Source organism: Lynx rufus, unplaced genomic scaffold (genome assembly GCF_022079265.1).
Source record: "Lynx rufus isolate CCGP_SWC_20201006 ecotype Redwood Valley unplaced genomic scaffold, mLynRuf1.p SCAF_11, whole genome shotgun sequence".
Taxonomy (NCBI): domain Eukaryota; kingdom Metazoa; phylum Chordata; class Mammalia; order Carnivora; family Felidae; genus Lynx; species Lynx rufus.
In genome coordinates this window covers 18563364-18581173 of record NW_025814825.1, presented here as the reverse complement: position 1 = coordinate 18581173, position 17810 = coordinate 18563364, and the positions used below count along the sequence as shown (strand labels likewise).

At 41.3% G+C, this 17810-nt stretch overlaps 1 protein-coding gene across 5 annotated transcripts in view; it reads left to right on the top strand.

The window, feature by feature from the left end:
* The window catches only part of KCNMA1 (potassium calcium-activated channel subfamily M alpha 1), a 731687-nt gene that overhangs the window by 483655 nt on the left and 230222 nt on the right, over positions 1 to 17810 (top strand). For all 5 annotated transcript variants that reach the window (XM_047073026.1, XM_047073024.1, XM_047073023.1 and 2 more), the window contains 2 exons: positions 7663 to 7738; positions 17479 to 17554. In XM_047073026.1, the coding sequence (XP_046928982.1) occupies positions 7663 to 7738; positions 17479 to 17554 (152 nt within the window). The remainder of the gene's footprint in view (positions 1 to 7662; positions 7739 to 17478; positions 17555 to 17810) is intronic.

Genomic DNA, 17810 nt, shown 5'->3' with positions numbered 1-17810 from the left:
GAAGAGACTGCCTTTTCCCCATTGTATATTCTTATCTCCTTTGTTGTAGATTAATTAACCATAGATATGCATGGGTTTATTTCTGGGATCTCTATTCTGTTTCATTGATCTATGTGTCTGTTTTTGTGCTGGTATCATACTGTTTTTATTACTGTAACTTTGTGGTATATCTTGAAATCTGGGATTGTGATATCTCCAGCTTTGTTCTTTTTTCTCAAGATTGCTTTAGCTACTTGGGGTCTCTTGTGGTTCCATACAAATTTTAGAATGATTTGTTCTAGTTCTGTGAAAAATACTATTAGCATTTGATAAAGATTGTATTGAATCTGTAAATTGCTTTGGGTAGTATGGGCATTTTAACAACATTAATTTTTCTGATCTATGAACATGGAATATCTTTCCATCTATTTGTGTTGTTTTCAGTGCCTTTCATCAATGTCTTATAGTTTTCAGAGTAGAGGTTTTTCACCTCCTTGATTAATTTTTTTCCTATTGTATTCTTTTTGATGTAATTATAAATGAGATTATTTTATTAATTTCTCTTTCTGCTATTTCATTAGTAGTGTATAGAAACACATCAGATTTCTGTATATTAATTTTGTATCCTGTAACTTTACTGAATTCATTTATCAGTTCTAATAGATTTTTAGTGAAGTCTTTAGGATCTTCTATGTAAAATATTATGTCATCTGCAAGTAGTACAGTTTTACCTCCTCCTTACGAACTTCAATGACTTTTTATTTCTTGCCTGATTGCTATGGCTAGGACTTCCAGTACTAGGTTAAATAAAAGTGATGAGAGTAGACATCCTTTCTTTTTCCTGATTTTAGGGGAAAAACTTTCAGCATTTGACCATTGAGTATCATGTTAGCTGTGGGTTTGTCATATATAGCCTTTATTATGATGAGGCATTTCCCTTTCTGCCCACTTTGTGGAGAACTTTTATCATGAATGGATGTTGATTTTTTAAAAAAAATGCTTTTCGGGGCGCCTGGGTGGCGCAGTCGGTTAAGCGTCCGACTTCAGCCAGGTCACGATCTCGCGGTCCGTGAGTTCGAGCCCCGCGTCAGGCTCTGGGCTGATGGCTCAGAGCCTGGAGCCTGTTTCCGATTCTGTGTCTCCCTCTCTCTCTGCCCCTCCCCCGTTCATGCTCTGTCTCTCTCTGTCCCAAAAATGAATAAACGTTGAAAAAAAATTAAAAAAAAATGCTTTTCCTGCATCTATTGAAATGATCATACCATTTTTGTCATCCCTTTTGTTAATGTGCTGTATCATGTTGACTGATTTGTGGATATTGAATCATCCTTGGAATAAATTCCACTTGATCATGGTAAATGATCATTTTTGTATGGTTTGCTAATATTTTTGAGGACTTTTGCATCTAGGTTCATTTTGGATATTGGTATGTTTTTGCCTTGTTGAGACTGCTTGCACCAAGGGACACTGGTACATAATTTTATTTTCTGTTATACTGTCTTTGTTTGGTTTTGGTATCACAGTAATGCTGACCTCATAGAATGAATTTGGAAGCATTCTTTTCTATTTTTTGGAATAGTTTGAGAAGGATAGGTATTAACTATTCTTTCAAAGTTTGGTAAAAGTCACCTGTGAAGCCATCTGGTCCTAGACTTTTGTTCGTTGGGAGTTTTTTGATAACTGATTAAATTTTGTTCTAGTAATCAGTCTATTCCAATTTTCTATTTCTTTCCTATTTAGTCTTAGAAGACTGTTTGTTTCTAGGGACTTATCTATTTCTTTTAGGTTGTCCAATTTATTGGCATATAATTTTTCATAGTAATATCTTGTAATTCTTTGTATTTCTGCAATATTAGTTTGAAACTATGCTTTACTTTTTTAAAGTTTATTTCTTTCTTTTAGTAATCTCTATACCCAATGGGGGGATTCAAACTTATGACCTCAAGATGAAGAGTTTCATGCTCTTCTGACTGAGCCAGACAGGTGTCCTCCTCTTCTTCATTTTTTATTTTATTTATTTGACTTTTCTCTCTCTCTCTCTCTCTCTCTCTCTCTCTCTCTGAGTCTGACTAGTTTATCAATTTTATATATCTTTCCAAAACACTGGCTCCTAAGTTTCATTGATTTTTTTCTATCTTTCTACTTAGTCTCTTTTTTTTTGTTTGTTTCCACTCTGATCTTTATTATTTTTTTCCTTCTACTAATTTTGGACTTTAAGATCAGATTGTTTATTTGAGATTTTTCTTGTTTTTGAGATAGGCCTGTATTACTATATACTTCCTTCTTAGAACTGCTTTTGCTGGATCCCAAAGATGTTGAACCTTTGTATCTTCAGGGTATGATCCCAGAGATAAAGGTAATAAGACTGGGTGGAGAACTCCAGCTCTAGTACGGTTGCAACAGAGGCCTCAGCCAATGCCACATAGAGCTCTGCAGCTGGATGGTTCATTAGGGTTATCCCAAATGGGGCAGGGCAGCGAATTTTTGTCCCCACACTTACTGCTCATTGGGGGTCTCCCATGGCAAGGATATAACCTTAGGTGAAGCCACTTCAGGAGTCAGGGGAGAATAAAGACCTCTGTGCTTCACAACACCCACTACAGCTCATGTGTGTTATTAATTTAATATAGTCTCAGATATGATATGATAGTGTTTTATTTAGGATTCTTGTAGTTAGTCATTATGTGATGAGTTTGCCTTTTTTCCCCCAATGTGTGGAGTACCTGTGTCCAGGTAATTCCAGCTTTCTAAACCAATACAGAGTGCAGGAAAAGAAAGAACAATCCATTTTAGGGGCTCCTGGGTGGCTCAGTCAGTTGAGTGTCTGACTCTTGATTTAGGCTCAGGTCATGTTCTCACAGTTCATAAGTTCGAGCCCCATATCAGACTCTGTGCCAACAGTGCAGAGCCTGGTTGGGATTCTCTCTCTCCCTCTCTCTCTGCCCTCCCCTTTTCTTTCTCTCTCTCCAAATAAATAAATAAACTTTAAAAATTTTTTAAAAAGCCAATCCATTTTAATTAGCTGACTATATAGTATAGAGAAGTTTGCTATTTCTTAATATTTAAAGGAACTGACTTGAACTCATCTGGATCTTTGTGGGGGCATAATTCATGTTTTTCGGTACACACACATTTGCTTCTTTCCAACTGTTAGAGTCATTTTATATTTTCCTAGAATATCATTTTATTCCAGAGATTTTCAGTCATAGGAAACACGTAGTAAGAATACAGTATCATGAAGCAAAGAAGACAAATGGTTTGCCATTTAGGCATTACCCATCTCACCTCTCCCTTTTCTTGGCCTCTTGTATGTAAATTGAGTTGCTGTCTGTACCTCTGTAGGATCTCTCTGGGTGCAGCAGAGTGGCCACTGGTTAAGAGCTTTTCCTGTATTAGGCTGCTTTACATTTCCTAAGGGTGTCAGCCCTTAGCTCATCAGGTAAGCCCTCAGTGCTCATGACTCTTTTCTTCAGGAAGCTGGGTACATACTCCTGAATGCAGAGTATGTACTCTGGAGCTGTCTGCTCATTCTTTCTCAAAAGTCTGATTCATTTATTCAGTTCAACTGAGTATTTATTGAGCTCCCACCTTGTGCCAGGTACTAATTTACATCTATGAAATAAAGCCACGAGCAAAGCAGACAGCAGTTCCTCCCTTCATTGAGCTGATGCTATACATAGGGAGTCAGAAAGTAAATGACATAAGCAAGTAAGACACTAGCACTTCTTTGTGCTGAGGAGAGAAGGAAAGTGGGCATGAAGAATAAGAGTTAGGGGGATGGAGAAGGAGGGGGCTTGCATTTGGGGTAGAGTAGCAGGGGCAGGTCTTGCTAGACGGCTGCATTAAGGAAACACCTCCAGGAGGTGGGAGAGTAAATCCCGTGGCCACGTGGGGAAGAGCCCTCCAGACAGAGAGCAGCGTGTCCAGGAAGGACCCATGCACAGGAGCTTGCCTGTACCGGCGGGGATGATCACTGAGGAGGGCAGCCAGGTTGAAGGGAGAGTAATGTCAGGAGTGGGGGAGGACATCAGATCCAGAAGGAAATGGGTTGCCTTTGCTTTAGGCCCTTCAAGGACTTTGACTTTTACTCTGTGTGAAATGTGGATATTGGAGGATTTTGAGCAGAGGAATGGTGTGATCTGTTTTACTTTTTAACAGGTTCATTCTGGCTGCTATGCTGAGAATAGGCCCCCAGGGTCCAGGGCAGAAAGTAGTTAGGGAACTGAAGGGTATGTCCTTCAAACCACTATTTCTTCAGACAGTTTGGCTTGACCTAAAGATAAAATGTAGACTGATTTTTTTTTTTAATCCACATAGAACTTTGTTTGTTCATTTGCATTAATGAAAGCCAATGCCATGGAAATGACCAGCATGAGGCAGTCAAATAAAAGCCCACTGTTGTTCAGCCCATTCTTGTATTACCTACGGTGGTCGCTTTTTCAGGGAGACAGTTCTGAGACAGTTCTCTCCTGTCTCCATCCTGGAAAACCTGTTTTCCCAAGAACCAGCTTGCTTTTCTCTTCTGGACATCATTAATCTTCTGATGTTGCATTCCTTACTTTGTTGACAAAGTGCTCAGAGCTAGATCTACAGTTTGCTTCTAGCAAGAGCCTAGGACCTTTGGCTGCTGAATTCACTGTTTTTCCTACCCTTGTTTTCATACAGCTCCATTAAAAGGGAAGCTTTTATTCTATTATTATATTTTTGTGAGTCCCTTTAAAATGTGGCAAGCTACAGACAAATAATATAGGATACAAATAGCATCACCTACAGTTGAAAGAAAGAAATCCAGTTCAAAGCTTGGGTCATATGTATCCTATTTTTGTTTTCATATATATATATATATATATATATATATATTTTGGTTTCATATATATATATATATATACTCAAACATGCACACACAAGCTTTTCAGGATGAAACCATTAGCAGCTAATAATTACTAAAACATCATTATTTCCTGACTGGTTTCTGTGCTACTGGGTTTTTTTCTACCTCAAGTTTCTAAATTTGGTTTTTCATCTCCCACAAGTGCATGCCAGTGGTGCTGGACTAAAACCAGCCATCCAGGTTGGGCTGGATGCTTAGGACCAATAGTAGAGTTTGTTAAAAATACACCTTCCAGGGGTGCCTGGGTGACTCAGTTGGTTCAGTGTCCAACTTCGGCTCAGGTCATGATCTCACAGTTTGTGAGTTTAAGCCCCACGTTGGGCTCTGTGCTGACAGCTCAGAGCCTGGAGCCTGCTTCGGATTCTATCTGCCTCTCTCTCTGTCCCTGACCCTCTTGCACTCTGTTTTTCTCTCTCTCTCTCTCTCAAATATAAATAAACATTAAAAATTTTTTTAAACTACACCTTCCAGCCTCTGCTACTCACTCCAATTTAATAAGGCTTGCTAACTTTGAAAATATTTTGCACAAACAATGTATTTTCTGGGATCCTGGATTTTTAAATTTTTTTTTAATTGTTTATTTATTTTTGAGAGAGACCGAGTGTGAGCAGGGGAGAGGCTGAGACAGAGGGAGACACAGAATCTGAAGTAGGCTTCAGGCTGTGAGCTGCCAGCACCGAGTCTGACGCGGGACTTGAATTCATGAATCGCGAGATCATGACCTGAGCTGAAGTTGGACGTTTAATCAACTGAGCCACCCAGGCACCGCTGAGATCCTGGATTTTTTAAGACATTTTTTGTTGTCTTTATTGTTGAACAAGTGCTAGACTGTGCATAAAAGTCTTGGATCAGATTCTCCTCATCTTCAAGTTCTGAGTGTTGCCCCATTGTCATTTATACTGACTGTTACATCTTGTGGTCTTAGGGGCATTAATGGTGACCCTCTCCCCACCCTGACACTTTGTTTTTTAATTTATTTTAATACTTGAAACTTGAAGAAAAGAAAAGGCAGATACTTCTCAGCATGGGTTTCTAAGAGCTGGTCATTCATTTTGCCTTTTAATCTCAAATCCTTTTTTCTTTTCTAGAAAGTTCTTTTCTATTATGTCTCGGCCGTTACTTATGAACTACAGGTTGTTTGTACTTCCCTTCAGAACATGTTTTATTCATAGGTTGGATTTCTGTGATCTCCCCTCCATTTCCATTTTCTTAAGTTTTATCCTTTTTCTCTGTCTTTTCCTTATGTTCTCTGTGTTCTGGGATTACTTCTTAGTTTTGTCCTCTGCAACCAGTGTAGTGTTCAGCTGTGTTAAGTGAACCTTTCATCAGTTTGGTTAAGACTGTGTTTCAGCTCCTGGGCCTTCAGTTCATCAATATCCCTTCTCATCTCTGTGCTTTTTGGTTTAATAAGAGTAATATAAATATCATTTGGCATAGAAGGCCAATGTCTTTTGAGAAAATCTTCTGTTCATGAAGGTAAATCCTTTTTAGATGAGAAATTTCCCTTTTGAGCCATTATCCTTTTCTCCCTCTTGTGCAGTGGGATTTTTTTCCCTCCTGGGCTTTGTGTTAGTTTTTCCTTGGAACCTAATGCTTGAACAAGGCAAAATCTACCTGGGCCAGATGTGGAGCTATATGGGGAGGGGGGGACTTCCTGTCTGTCTCCTTTCCTTGATTCATTCCAGTGAATCCCTGGAGCTTCTTCCCACCAGTTCCTGCCTTATGTATGGAGGCAGGATAAAGTCTCACCCACGGGCTTAGAGCAGCCTGTCAATAATTTAGCCCACTCTCTGCTTAGCACTGCTCTTGGCACGTGGGGCTGCTTGACAAAAGGCTTTCAGAAAATCTGTAGAAGAAAACCCCCTTAGCAAAGGGTGTGATATTGAAAATATCTTGAAGCTGTGATAATCAGTATTTTGTATGTAATTCTCTTATATGATGACCAAGCATGTAAGCAATTCTCTTACATGAAGCCCTTTGAGTGACTCAGATTGTTTTTAACTCGTGAATTGGATCTGAATAGAAATATATTTTACCCTGGTCTATTAAAACAACAATAATTTGTGTTTTCTTTAATCCTTGATTGTATCTTCCTTTCAGGTGTTCATCTCTCTTCTGCTGTCTGGAAATCTACCTCTTTGTTTCCGTTCAGCAGCTCTTCATTACTGATTTAGAAAGGACAAACATTTATCTTGATACTTAGTAAAAGTGGATATATACACATTTTGGATCCTGAAGTTATGGGGAGTGAGATCTTATTGATGTGTTTTTTTTTTTTTTTTTGATTGGGAGAAAAATATAGAACCTTCTAGAAAACAGATAATGCTGTGGCCTATACTCTTCATTTTATCAGGACTGAAGATAAAGTTTAAAAAAAAAATCCATCAAAGACATAAGATTATCAGATTTGTTCCTAATCTGCTCCTAGCACAAGGGTTACCCTGTGCTATTCCTGGTATTTTTCAGAGCCAAAAATCCTCTCAGACCAGTAGGTAACTAGAAATAGTGCTTTAAATCCAAGATGGACAAAAGAGAGGCCTCATTAAACTGGGCTCTCCCCACCAGACCTTCTTCTACAGGGGCTCAAAACAGGCCTCCTTTAATGAGAAAGTTTACCAGCTGAGATAAAAGTCAAGAATCAGAATGAAGGACCATGTCCAAGGTACCGGTTGGTTTAATCTCCTGCAAAAACTTCATATCCCTTCAACCCTGGCAGCTGTAGATCAAACGGCAGAGTGTGAACATTAAAACCACACGGTGAGAATAATGTGTCTCTGTTTCATTTCTCTTTCCAGGTTTGAGATTTTTAAGAGCTCTCAGACTGATACAGTTTTCAGAAATTTTGCAGTTTCTGAATATCCTTAAAACAAGGTAAGATGTTCTTATTCATATTTTTTTCTTCGTTCTGGTTCCCAAGGCCAAATTATAAATAGCAGGTGTTTTTGTTCATCACTATAAAGTTAGAGTTCTGTTATTCTCAGAAGAAGCGATCTAACAGAGATCTGGAGAAAGCCTGGGGTGGGGTTTGAACTGCTCTCTTCTGCAGGGCTGGGAACTGTCTGGTAAGAAGAGAAACAGCCATGCATGTGGAGAAGTAGATAGTTTTGGGGGGACTGTGTGGGTTGCTTGGAAATCAGCCACAGCATCCTGGAGAGATGGTGTACAGTGGATGAGGGATCGAGCAGCTCATTGATTGGGAAGTCCTTGCTCCTAGGTTCTGAATCGCCCCTTTATTACATCACTAAATAAGAAATTGAACCTAAACCCAAAAGCAATGGAAGCAGTGCTCTTGGAGAGGCAATCACAAACCTCATATGGCAAACAGAAAATCATTTCATTTCAAAGTACATTTTAGATGTTCACTTTCTTGCCAGTGTAGTCCCTGGGGCTTGCTTTGTGAATTGCCTTTTGGGGAATACCTAAAAACCTTCTGCCGAATGTACTGTGACTGCTTCTGTTAACTGTGTTATGATCTGGAAAACACTACGGGAGCAGGAGGAAAAATCCCCCAGAGATGCCTTTCCTGATGACCTGTGGGTTTGCAGAGCTGGTCTGAGACCAGGCTGCCTTGATGAATAAACTAATAAAAGAGGTTAGACGTACTCTAATGGAGAATAAGTACAGGCCATAAATTTCTCTTATAGGAAATTACACTTTAAGAAGCTCACTCCTAATGTTCCATTTCCTCTTAGGTTGATGTGTTTGATAAATGATTAAAAACAGGATGCTTCTGGATTTTGTGATTTATAATTAATATACCTGAATTTGGGGTGGGGGAGGGCCCTTGGATTTGGCATTGTTTTCCCAGTAACTGAGGCTGGGACTCAGCTTCCCAAACCTGTCGTATCCAACAAATGTGATGGGCTGTTGACTTCCCTCTTTGGGGTTAGTGCTTTTTGTTTGTTTATTTTGGTTTGTTTTAATTCTAAATTGGTTTTTCCTTGCTAACTATTCATCTGTGTGCATGTGGGACAAATTCTCTTTGTGTTAGCCAAGTTAAAAAGCAAATGAACATCTAACGTAATAGAAGCCCTCTATAGTGTGTCCCCCTACTCTGCACCTTCATTACCCTGGGGTCAGAGTTTGTTGATGTTGCACTTAATACTATGTAATATTATTAATATAGAATGAATATTGTTATTCTTCCTATTTCTTCTGAGTGACAGTAACCCTCGTTTCTACCTTTTTATGGCTCTTCTGTGCAATGAACTCATACTACTTTTGAAATTAAGATTATCCATAAGCCAGCAATCTTCAATGCTTACCTATGTCATAATTGTTCTGCTATATTTTTTAGGGTAGAATTGGTGCATACCCAGTGCCAAGCACAGGGACTGATTTAAGAGACACTTGTTTTTTTTCTAGTGCGGAATGTGTCATGTGGAGTTAACCACACTCTCTAACATGGTATAGTGCCCCTCGTTCCCTGTTTCATGTTTACATCATAAATTAGGGGGTTTTAACTCTCTGACACCAGTGTTTTAAGAATGTGCCATTACTCCAAGGAATAACATGGCGAGAACTGTGTTCTCATTTTTCTTGCATTCCACATGGATCCTTTTTGGACTTGGGAGAATGTTAAGCCATGTGAATAAAATATCTTTTTCTGGACCTTTATCAAGAGACCCACCGATTTTCCAATCCTTGGAGAAGATTCTTTTCCTTTAGGTGCAGGAAATAGCACTAATGTCTGTGGTGCACAATCCACCAAGAAGGCCACAAGTATGGGTGAGGTTCATTCTCCCAAGGCACAGGGGAAAGAGCTGAAGCAGCCAGCAAGGGACAGAGGTGACTATAAATCAGGAGAGAGTGGCCTTAGGGAAGACTCATGGGATGGCAGGATGCCAGGTGTCTGCTATCTTGAGCCCCAAACAGCATCTCCCCATCATCCTACTTCCCACTCAGTTAAGCTCTTTCTATGGTAGAGTGGGTTTTCATCACCCCCCCCTTGGATTGTCCCTGTTCCTGTTGCTTAGGTGGGTGACTGAGTTAATTCACCAAGCCTGAACTGACCATCTATTCGTACCAGCAGTGAGATGGGTGCCAGGGTAGCGTCCTGCTATCAAAGAGTGCATGAGGAGGGAAGAGCCAGCTGGACCTGTGGTGTGGTGGTACTGGGTCACAGGTATATCCAGGGGTGGGAGTTGGGGGCGGCGAGGCATGGAGGAGAGGAATGAAACCAGGCTTGACATGAATGTGGGGCAGTCAAGGCTCTTTTCAAGAAAAGGTCTTAGGTAAGCTTCCTAGAAAACTAGATGTCATCCAGGCAGGGGTGGGCTTGGGCATCATCCAATCATAGAAGCTGCAAAAGCACATGGGTGAGAGAACATGGCCCTTGGGGGTGCTTTGAATAGTCTGGTGCTCCTGGAGACTAGGGGTTCTGTGGTGGGAAAACAAAAATGACATTATAGGAGAGCAGGTAAAGGCCAGACCCCAGGCACAGAAGAAAACTTGACTTAATTTATAAGAACTCCAGAGGCTTTAGACCAGCTCTTTGAGCCTATTCTCTCCTCAGGTGCCTGGTTAATCTCAGCTCTTTCCTTCTGCACACCCCAAGCCCAGATCCCAAAGGCTCTGATTCAGAGAAAGGGAAGGCTTGGTTTTTATAGGGCTTTGGACGCAGAGCGATTTTTCTGGTGACTCCTCTGTACTCTGCTGTGTTCATGGTGACCTTCCAGAAGGGTGGGGGCAGCCCTGTAATCATCTTCAAGGAGATTTTGTCTGGTTTCCTTGGGTGGCCAGTCCTTACCAATCTGTGGCATTAGGTAGGCATAGAGATATTGCAAATGTGATTTGAAATAATGATTTGAAATTGCAGCTTCATTTTCTGTCCTTTGGTTGCCTTGCTTGGCAAAGAGCTGGAAGAAACAGAGCAGGGAAGTATATTGGGGAGAGAGAGAGAGAGAGGGAGGGAGGGAGGGAGGGAGGGAGGGAGAGACAATTAAGAGGGCAGCAGAGTGAACAGGATGACAGAGAAAACACAGAAGAAAGAAACAGTTCACAGTTATGGGACAGCATCAGGGCCATTCCTGCCAACTACCAGCCAAAAGAGGGTCCTAATGTGCTCCTTCTCTGGAAAATGGCATCTTGAAGGGGACAGGTTCCCCTCCATGTCATCGTCTGAGCTTTGGCGGTGCCTCAGTGGCTCTGAAAACTGGCGAACAAACTCCCAGATGAGATCAGACTTATTCTACACTCAGAGCAAAATAAGCATCTCTGTTTTAAAGGCTGTCATTCTGATCTCATTTCGTGTGTACAGGCTGATGATAAAAACATGGGTCATCCCAACAATTTGTTTTAAGTGTCAACGGCTTTACTAATTATCAAAGCAGACTATAGCTCATTGTAAACATTTCAACAACGTAGAAAAGCATAAAGGATAAAGTAAAACTTCCCCAACCCTTACGAACTTCCAAGGTTAGGTTCTTAAAAAAAAAAGAGTATTCCCTATGGAGACTGCAAGGGCTTGTGCAGGTGGAGGCCACATTGTGAGGGCTCTCAGGTGTCATGGATTTAACTTGGAGAGCAAGAGGGAATTGCTGAAGGGTTTAAGTAGGAGAGGAATGTGGTCAGATTTACATTTTAGAAAGATCTACTAGTCCACCAATTGTTTGATGGGTTTGAAGCATCTAAGACTGTAGAGCATTAGACCAGTCAAGGCAGTTGTCCAGGCGAGTGGTATCAGGAAATGGCCTTAGGCAGGGCAAGTTGGGGTGGAGAGCAGGCAGAGGGGCAGAGAGATTACTTAAAGGGGAAGAATTGCCGGAACCTGATTTTGCTTAGAGTTCAGAATATTCATCTCAAAGGAGTATAGCCCAAGTGACTTTTCAGGGGTGGATATCTTACATCTGTCTGGCAAAGATAATAATAAAACAAAATAAACCCATTGACACCTGGCTGTAACTTTAGCCAGAACGGAGGAAAATAGTGGACAAGCTGAACAGGGACAGATTTGCCCTTCTTTGTAGAAAGTGGATGACGTTTTTAGTGTTAACCAAAACATGTCTTGTTAAATACACTGAGGGCAAAGATGGCTCGTGTTAGCTCTGGGTTTATAGCTATACTTTCACAAAGAGAAAGACTTTCTCTCTTCCAGTATCTATGGGGTCCTGGAAAGGTCTCTGATCTATAGGAACAGAAAGATATCTGTGCCTGCCCTTGGAAAATTCACTGTATCCAGTAATGTAAATTTCTCCAATGGCTATGGAGAACTCATGAGTTGGGGAGGCAGCAATGAAAATGGACAACATAGAAATGATTTTCTTTATGAGTTAGGTTCTCATAAGGTCATAGTCCCCTCCCTCAAGGCATGGGAAAGGGGCTTGAATCCGAATGGTTCCAGTCATTCTCGCCATTGGGAAGTTTGTGTTTGGCTCAGACCCATGGCTTTGGCCAAAAACCTATGCTTATTTCCAGTGGCCCCCTTTTGCCATGCAGAGTGCACAAACTTGGCCCTGCTACCCCATGCTTCTTCCCACGGAGCCCTGTGCAACCTGGTGAGGTTCAAATTTCAGAATATGCAGTAAGTGCACCAAGAGTTAATTTTGCATCTTTTTCACAGAGCTTTTAGATAATTACCTGGTTGTATAGTTTAATTTGGAAAGCAAATTCCTAATACTAGTGATCTGTAATGATGATAATGCCATAAAATAATCAGATTTCGGCACTGAATAGAGTCTTTCATCATCAATGATGAACTCCACGCACAGCAAGAACTCCCTTAAGCACTATTAATATCATTGTGACAATTATTTAGAAATTAGTAATCACCATATTTAGGTTGTTTTTCCAAAGCACCAAGAGGCTCAAAGGCTGCAATAGTTTTAATATCTCAAGAGCGTTCCACATGGTGGTTGGTGGGACACTGCTTTGTTCAGGTTCCAAGGATCTGGAAGTTTGTAAGTGAATCAACTTGGTATTTAATTACCCTTTGAGAAAATGAACACTACACATTTTCCTTGACTTATGATGGGATTATGGCCAGATAAACTCACTATAAGTCAAAAATGCATTTAATACTCCTAACCTCTCACACAGAGCTTAGCCTAGCCTCACCTTAAATGTGCTCAGAACGCTTAAATTAGCCTACACCTGGACAAAATGATCTAACACAAAGCCCATTTTATATTAAAGTGCTGAATAGCTCATGTAATTTACTGAATACTGTCCCGGAAGTGAAAAACAAAATGGCTGTGTATCGATTGTTTGCTCTTGTGATCGCGTGTCTGACTAGGGGCTGCATCTCGCTGTCACTACCCAGAATCATGAGAGAAATCATGCGGCATATTGCTAGCCCAGGAAAGGACCAAAACTCAAAATCTAGTTTCTACTGAATGCAGATGGCTTTCACACCATTGTAAAGTCAAAAAGTCGTTAAGTTGAACCATTGTTAAATCGAGGACTATTTATACACGCTTTTCTGAGATCTCTCCCTTTGCTACTGGCTACCTGTTACTCAACTGCTTCTCATGCTCCAATGTTAGCTCACACCTTGGAGGACTCACAAGGTAGAGACAGGGGGTTTTGCTCTAGTTTGGTTTCCCGTTAAGAAACTAGTTGGGAACAAGACATAATGGTGTTTCAGCCACAACAATGTTCAGTTCACTGATTGCCAGAGTTGCTTTCCCCAGTGGCTCGTTGGGTGGATGCCTTATATCTATGTTTTTGTTTTTTTTAATTTTATTCATTCATTCATTCATTCATTCATTCATATAGGCTTCACGCCCACGTGCTCTTTGGCTACCAATCCCTTCTGTTGTAGGCAGATGGCTTTAATTGCAAGTGACAGAGTCTACTTTGAACCAGCCTTAGTAATGACTGGGATTCAAGAGAGAATTGAGCATGTGTGGATCCAGGGGTTCAGATTCTCTCATCAGGATTCTGCCTCTCTCTTTATTTCTTTTAGGTTACATTCTCAGACAGAGTTTCTCCAGGGCAGATGGCCTTCTAGAGCTCCAGACTTAATATTTTCTGCACCCAAATCTCAGAAGGAAAAAGATTATTTTTATCCTGCTCAGTTTCTGAGACATGCCTCTGATAGGCCTTACTTCGGAGCCCTTTAGAGCCGGGAGCTCCTCCATCAGCCAGTGTGGCTCAGGCCACCCAGGTAGAGGGAGAGGTGGGAACCTTTGAGCGCTAGAGGCTGAGGACTGGGCTGTCCTTGAGGAAGAGATATGGGACAAAACAAAGAACAATAAAAACAGCTGTGTACTGCTTCTCCGAATTACCGCGTTAAATAGGATTTGGATCAGACAGGCCTGGTTAGACTATTAACTCCACCGCTTACATGTTCCGACCATGTCTTCTCAGGCAAGCTGCTTAAGTACACTAAGCCTCAGTTTATTTGGTTAGTGAGGACAGTGATCATACCTATATCAAAAGGTAAATGGTAAAAATCTGAAGAAAATAAAGAACCCAACAAAGTGCATAGCACATAATAGGGATTCAATAAATATTGGCAATTTTTATAGGCAATTCTCGTAATCTGGCAACTCTAGAAATGACCAAGAATGACAGAGTAGACGTTTGTATTGTTTTTTCTGTTTTTGAACCAGAAAGGAGTCATTCCACACATTTCAAGAGATCAGTATCAAACAAAATTAAAAATATTTGGTTATTCTTTCCTTGAACTGTTAGAACCAACTCTAGGAAACTAAGACCATGGGTTCCTCTGCTCAGTTACTTAAAGAAAAGAAGATTGAAGAAAAAGGCAAACTGGACCCTTGTCTCGTGCCTGTCCTAGAGCCACTGATCTGACCTCCACTGAGGGGCTTCTCCTTCAACCCCTGTGCTACCTTGGACTGCAGCCCACCCCGCCTTCCTCTACATGGTGACCCCAGTGTAGATGTAGTTATCAGAATTTTTCCTTTCCATTCTCTTTTGTGGCAGTTCAAGAGGTTAATCAATATGTCTACATAGTCTCTCTCCTCCATGGAGCAGCTATCTCTGACCTTCTCCTATCCTATGCATAGAGCTTGGGGGGAGACACAGCTTTGCTTTAGCAATCAAGGAAGACTTTCTGACAGATGCCAGGCTGTGACTGTGTAGCGGCCAAGAGGGCAGACTCAGCAGCCAAGCTGCCCCAGCTCAAATCCCAACTCTGGTGCTCACCATGTGAGCTTGGGTTTGGATGACTTCACAGAGTCATTGTGAAAAGTAGAGGAGTTAATACACTCAAAGCACTTAGAACAGTGAGCTAATGGTAAGCACCATAAAGGAACCAAAGAAGTGTAAGCCATTACTGTTAACTGTGATCTTAAACTCTCAGGATTTACATCATCGGATCCCCGTGAGGAAGAGATGGGAGAGGGCAGAAAACAATCTGTCAAGGATAATGGGCTGAACTACCCTGTGGGTGGCGTTCAGCCACTATAGGGAGACTGAAAGAGGCAGAAGATAGACTTTGTTTCTGCAAGATGCAGTTAGGAACATGAGACAAAAGCAATCCAAACCACATTACAGAAGATGTCTTAAGACACTTGGGATCGATTACCAACGAGTGCCTGAAAGTAAGAGCCATGAGGAGTCACCTTGTATTGCAGGTGGGGGGACCACATTAATGAGGACATGGGGATTGAACCAGGCTCTGAAGAAAGGGAAATATTTGTATCGATGGGAAGGACCATCTATGGTAGTAGCATAAACAAAGACGTAGTACCCGGGTTTGGCTGCTACAGAAGTTTCAAGAGTTTATGTAGAAGAGGGTGGTGGTTAAGCCTGCAACTTTAGCCAGTGTTGAGGATGGAAGGAGTTTGGACATAATAACATTTAGCCAACAGGGAGTCTTTGGACAGAGAAATGACCTGCTGATGACAGCGTTCAAGGAGCTGTACTCCAGTGGGAGTGAGCCTGGTGAAGCTAAGTATGGAGAGTGCAGAGGAAGGGACCAGTTCATTCAGTACTTATGCATAGAGGCCCTATTATGTGCCAGGGACTCATGTTCCCACGATCCAGACAGACAAGGCCTGTGCTTTCAGGATGCTTAAAATGTAGTGAGTCCCAAATGATCCACTCAGGGAACACTGATGGATGCTGAAATTATTCAGCATGAGGTTTTTAGAGAATAGGATGTTCATATAGTCCCAGATTCTTGCTGCACAGATGACATATTAATTACAAGGAAGTGGGCTCTTCTTCGTGGCAAGATTTGATGTTCCCACCTTAACCAAATGACTGGGCCTAGTGTAATTGAGTTGAGATTTTCTCATGTGATGCCATCCCAGGTAGATACTCTTAACAGAAGCATATAAACAGAATCTTGTCATGGGGGAACGATTAGACAAATCAGAATATGGGACATAAATAAGGCAGCTGACCTGAGTGTAAAGAAAATTAAATGTCTTTGAAAACAAACAGAAAGAGTTGGGCGGGGGGGGGGGGGGGTTGTAGATTAAAGGAGAACAAAGCAGGGATTGGCAAACGATATAGGCCAAGGGCTAATCCAGCTCACTGCCTGTTTTGGTAAATAAAGTTCTGTTGGAACACAGACACATTCGTTCTCCTGCTTCTATGCAACAGCAGCAGAGTAGAAGAGTTGCCACAGAGATGCTGTGACCCACAAAGCCTAAAATATTTACCACCTGCCCCTTTATAGAAAAACTTTCAAGACCCCTGGAATACAGAAAGCAACATAATAACCAAAGGCCGTCCCTGAATCTTGGTTAGTTCCTGTATCAGGGTGAAAAAATGAAAGCATCAATAAACAATTTCAGGGCAACTGGAGAAATTCAAATAAAGAGTGCATTTTAGATGACGTTCCTGGATTCATGTGAATTATTTTAGGTATGACAGCTGTAGTGTGGCTGTGTTGCACGGTTTCCTTATGTTTTTTAATTTTAATTTATTTTTTTAAATATGTATTTATTTTGAGAGAGAGAGAGAGAGAGAAGAGTGCAATTTGGGGAGGAACAGAGGGAGAGAAGGAGAGAGAATTCCAAGCAGGCCCTGCACTGCCAGCATAGAGTCCAATGCAAGGCTTGAACCCACAAACCGTGAGATCATGCCCTGAGCTGAGGTCAGATGCTTAACCGACTGAGCCACCCAGGTGCCCCTCCTTATTTTTTTTTAAAGTTTATTTATTTTGAGAGAGAGAGGGAGGGAGAGAGAGAATCCCAAGCAGGCTCCGTGCTGTCAGCACGGAGCCTGACATGGGACTTGAAGTCACAAACCGTGAGATCGTGACCTGAGCCACGATCAAAGTTGGATGCTTAACTGACTGAGCCACCCAGGTGCTCCTAGAGACAAAACAAATGTACAAAACTGTTAATTGATCAATCTAGATGAAGGGCATGTAAGTGTTTATTATACTTTTCTTTCCATATTTCTATAGATATAAAAATGTTCAAAATAAAATTTAATTAAAAAAATTTAAACCCAACGGAAGGGTTAATTTAGGGGTCACTTTTAGTGGCCCAGATGTCATTTTTCTGTAGGCTCTGGCCCTACCTAGCTACTGATGCTGTCTTCTGGGACATTTCTTTATGATGGAGGAAACGCTGGAGAGTGAAGCTGGGCTGCCTGTCCCCTAAAGATTGCTGTCACTCTGGAAGGCAGCCCCAGCATGGTCTTTTTTTTGTAACTTGGGGATTTTGCTTATTGTCTCTTTTGCACAGTAATTCCATCAAGCTGGTGAATCTGCTCTCCATATTTATCAGCACATGGCTAACAGCAGCTGGGTTCATCCATTTGGTGAGTATCCTTGAAGATGCTTCAGCTCTGGCTTTTCTGCAACAGGTATCCCCCCTGCGTCATTTTATTACCTGAAATTTTTCTCCCTGAAGAGAAACTTCAGCCTAGCTGAAGAATGTAAGAGAAGGAGAGGCAACTGCACAATTGTCTGGGTGTCCAACCCTATACCCCAAACTAATTCCGAATGGTGAATGATGTTCGCTCCATTAACCTTCATTTTTCGGCTCACCTGGTTGGGGGATTTTTCATTCTGTTT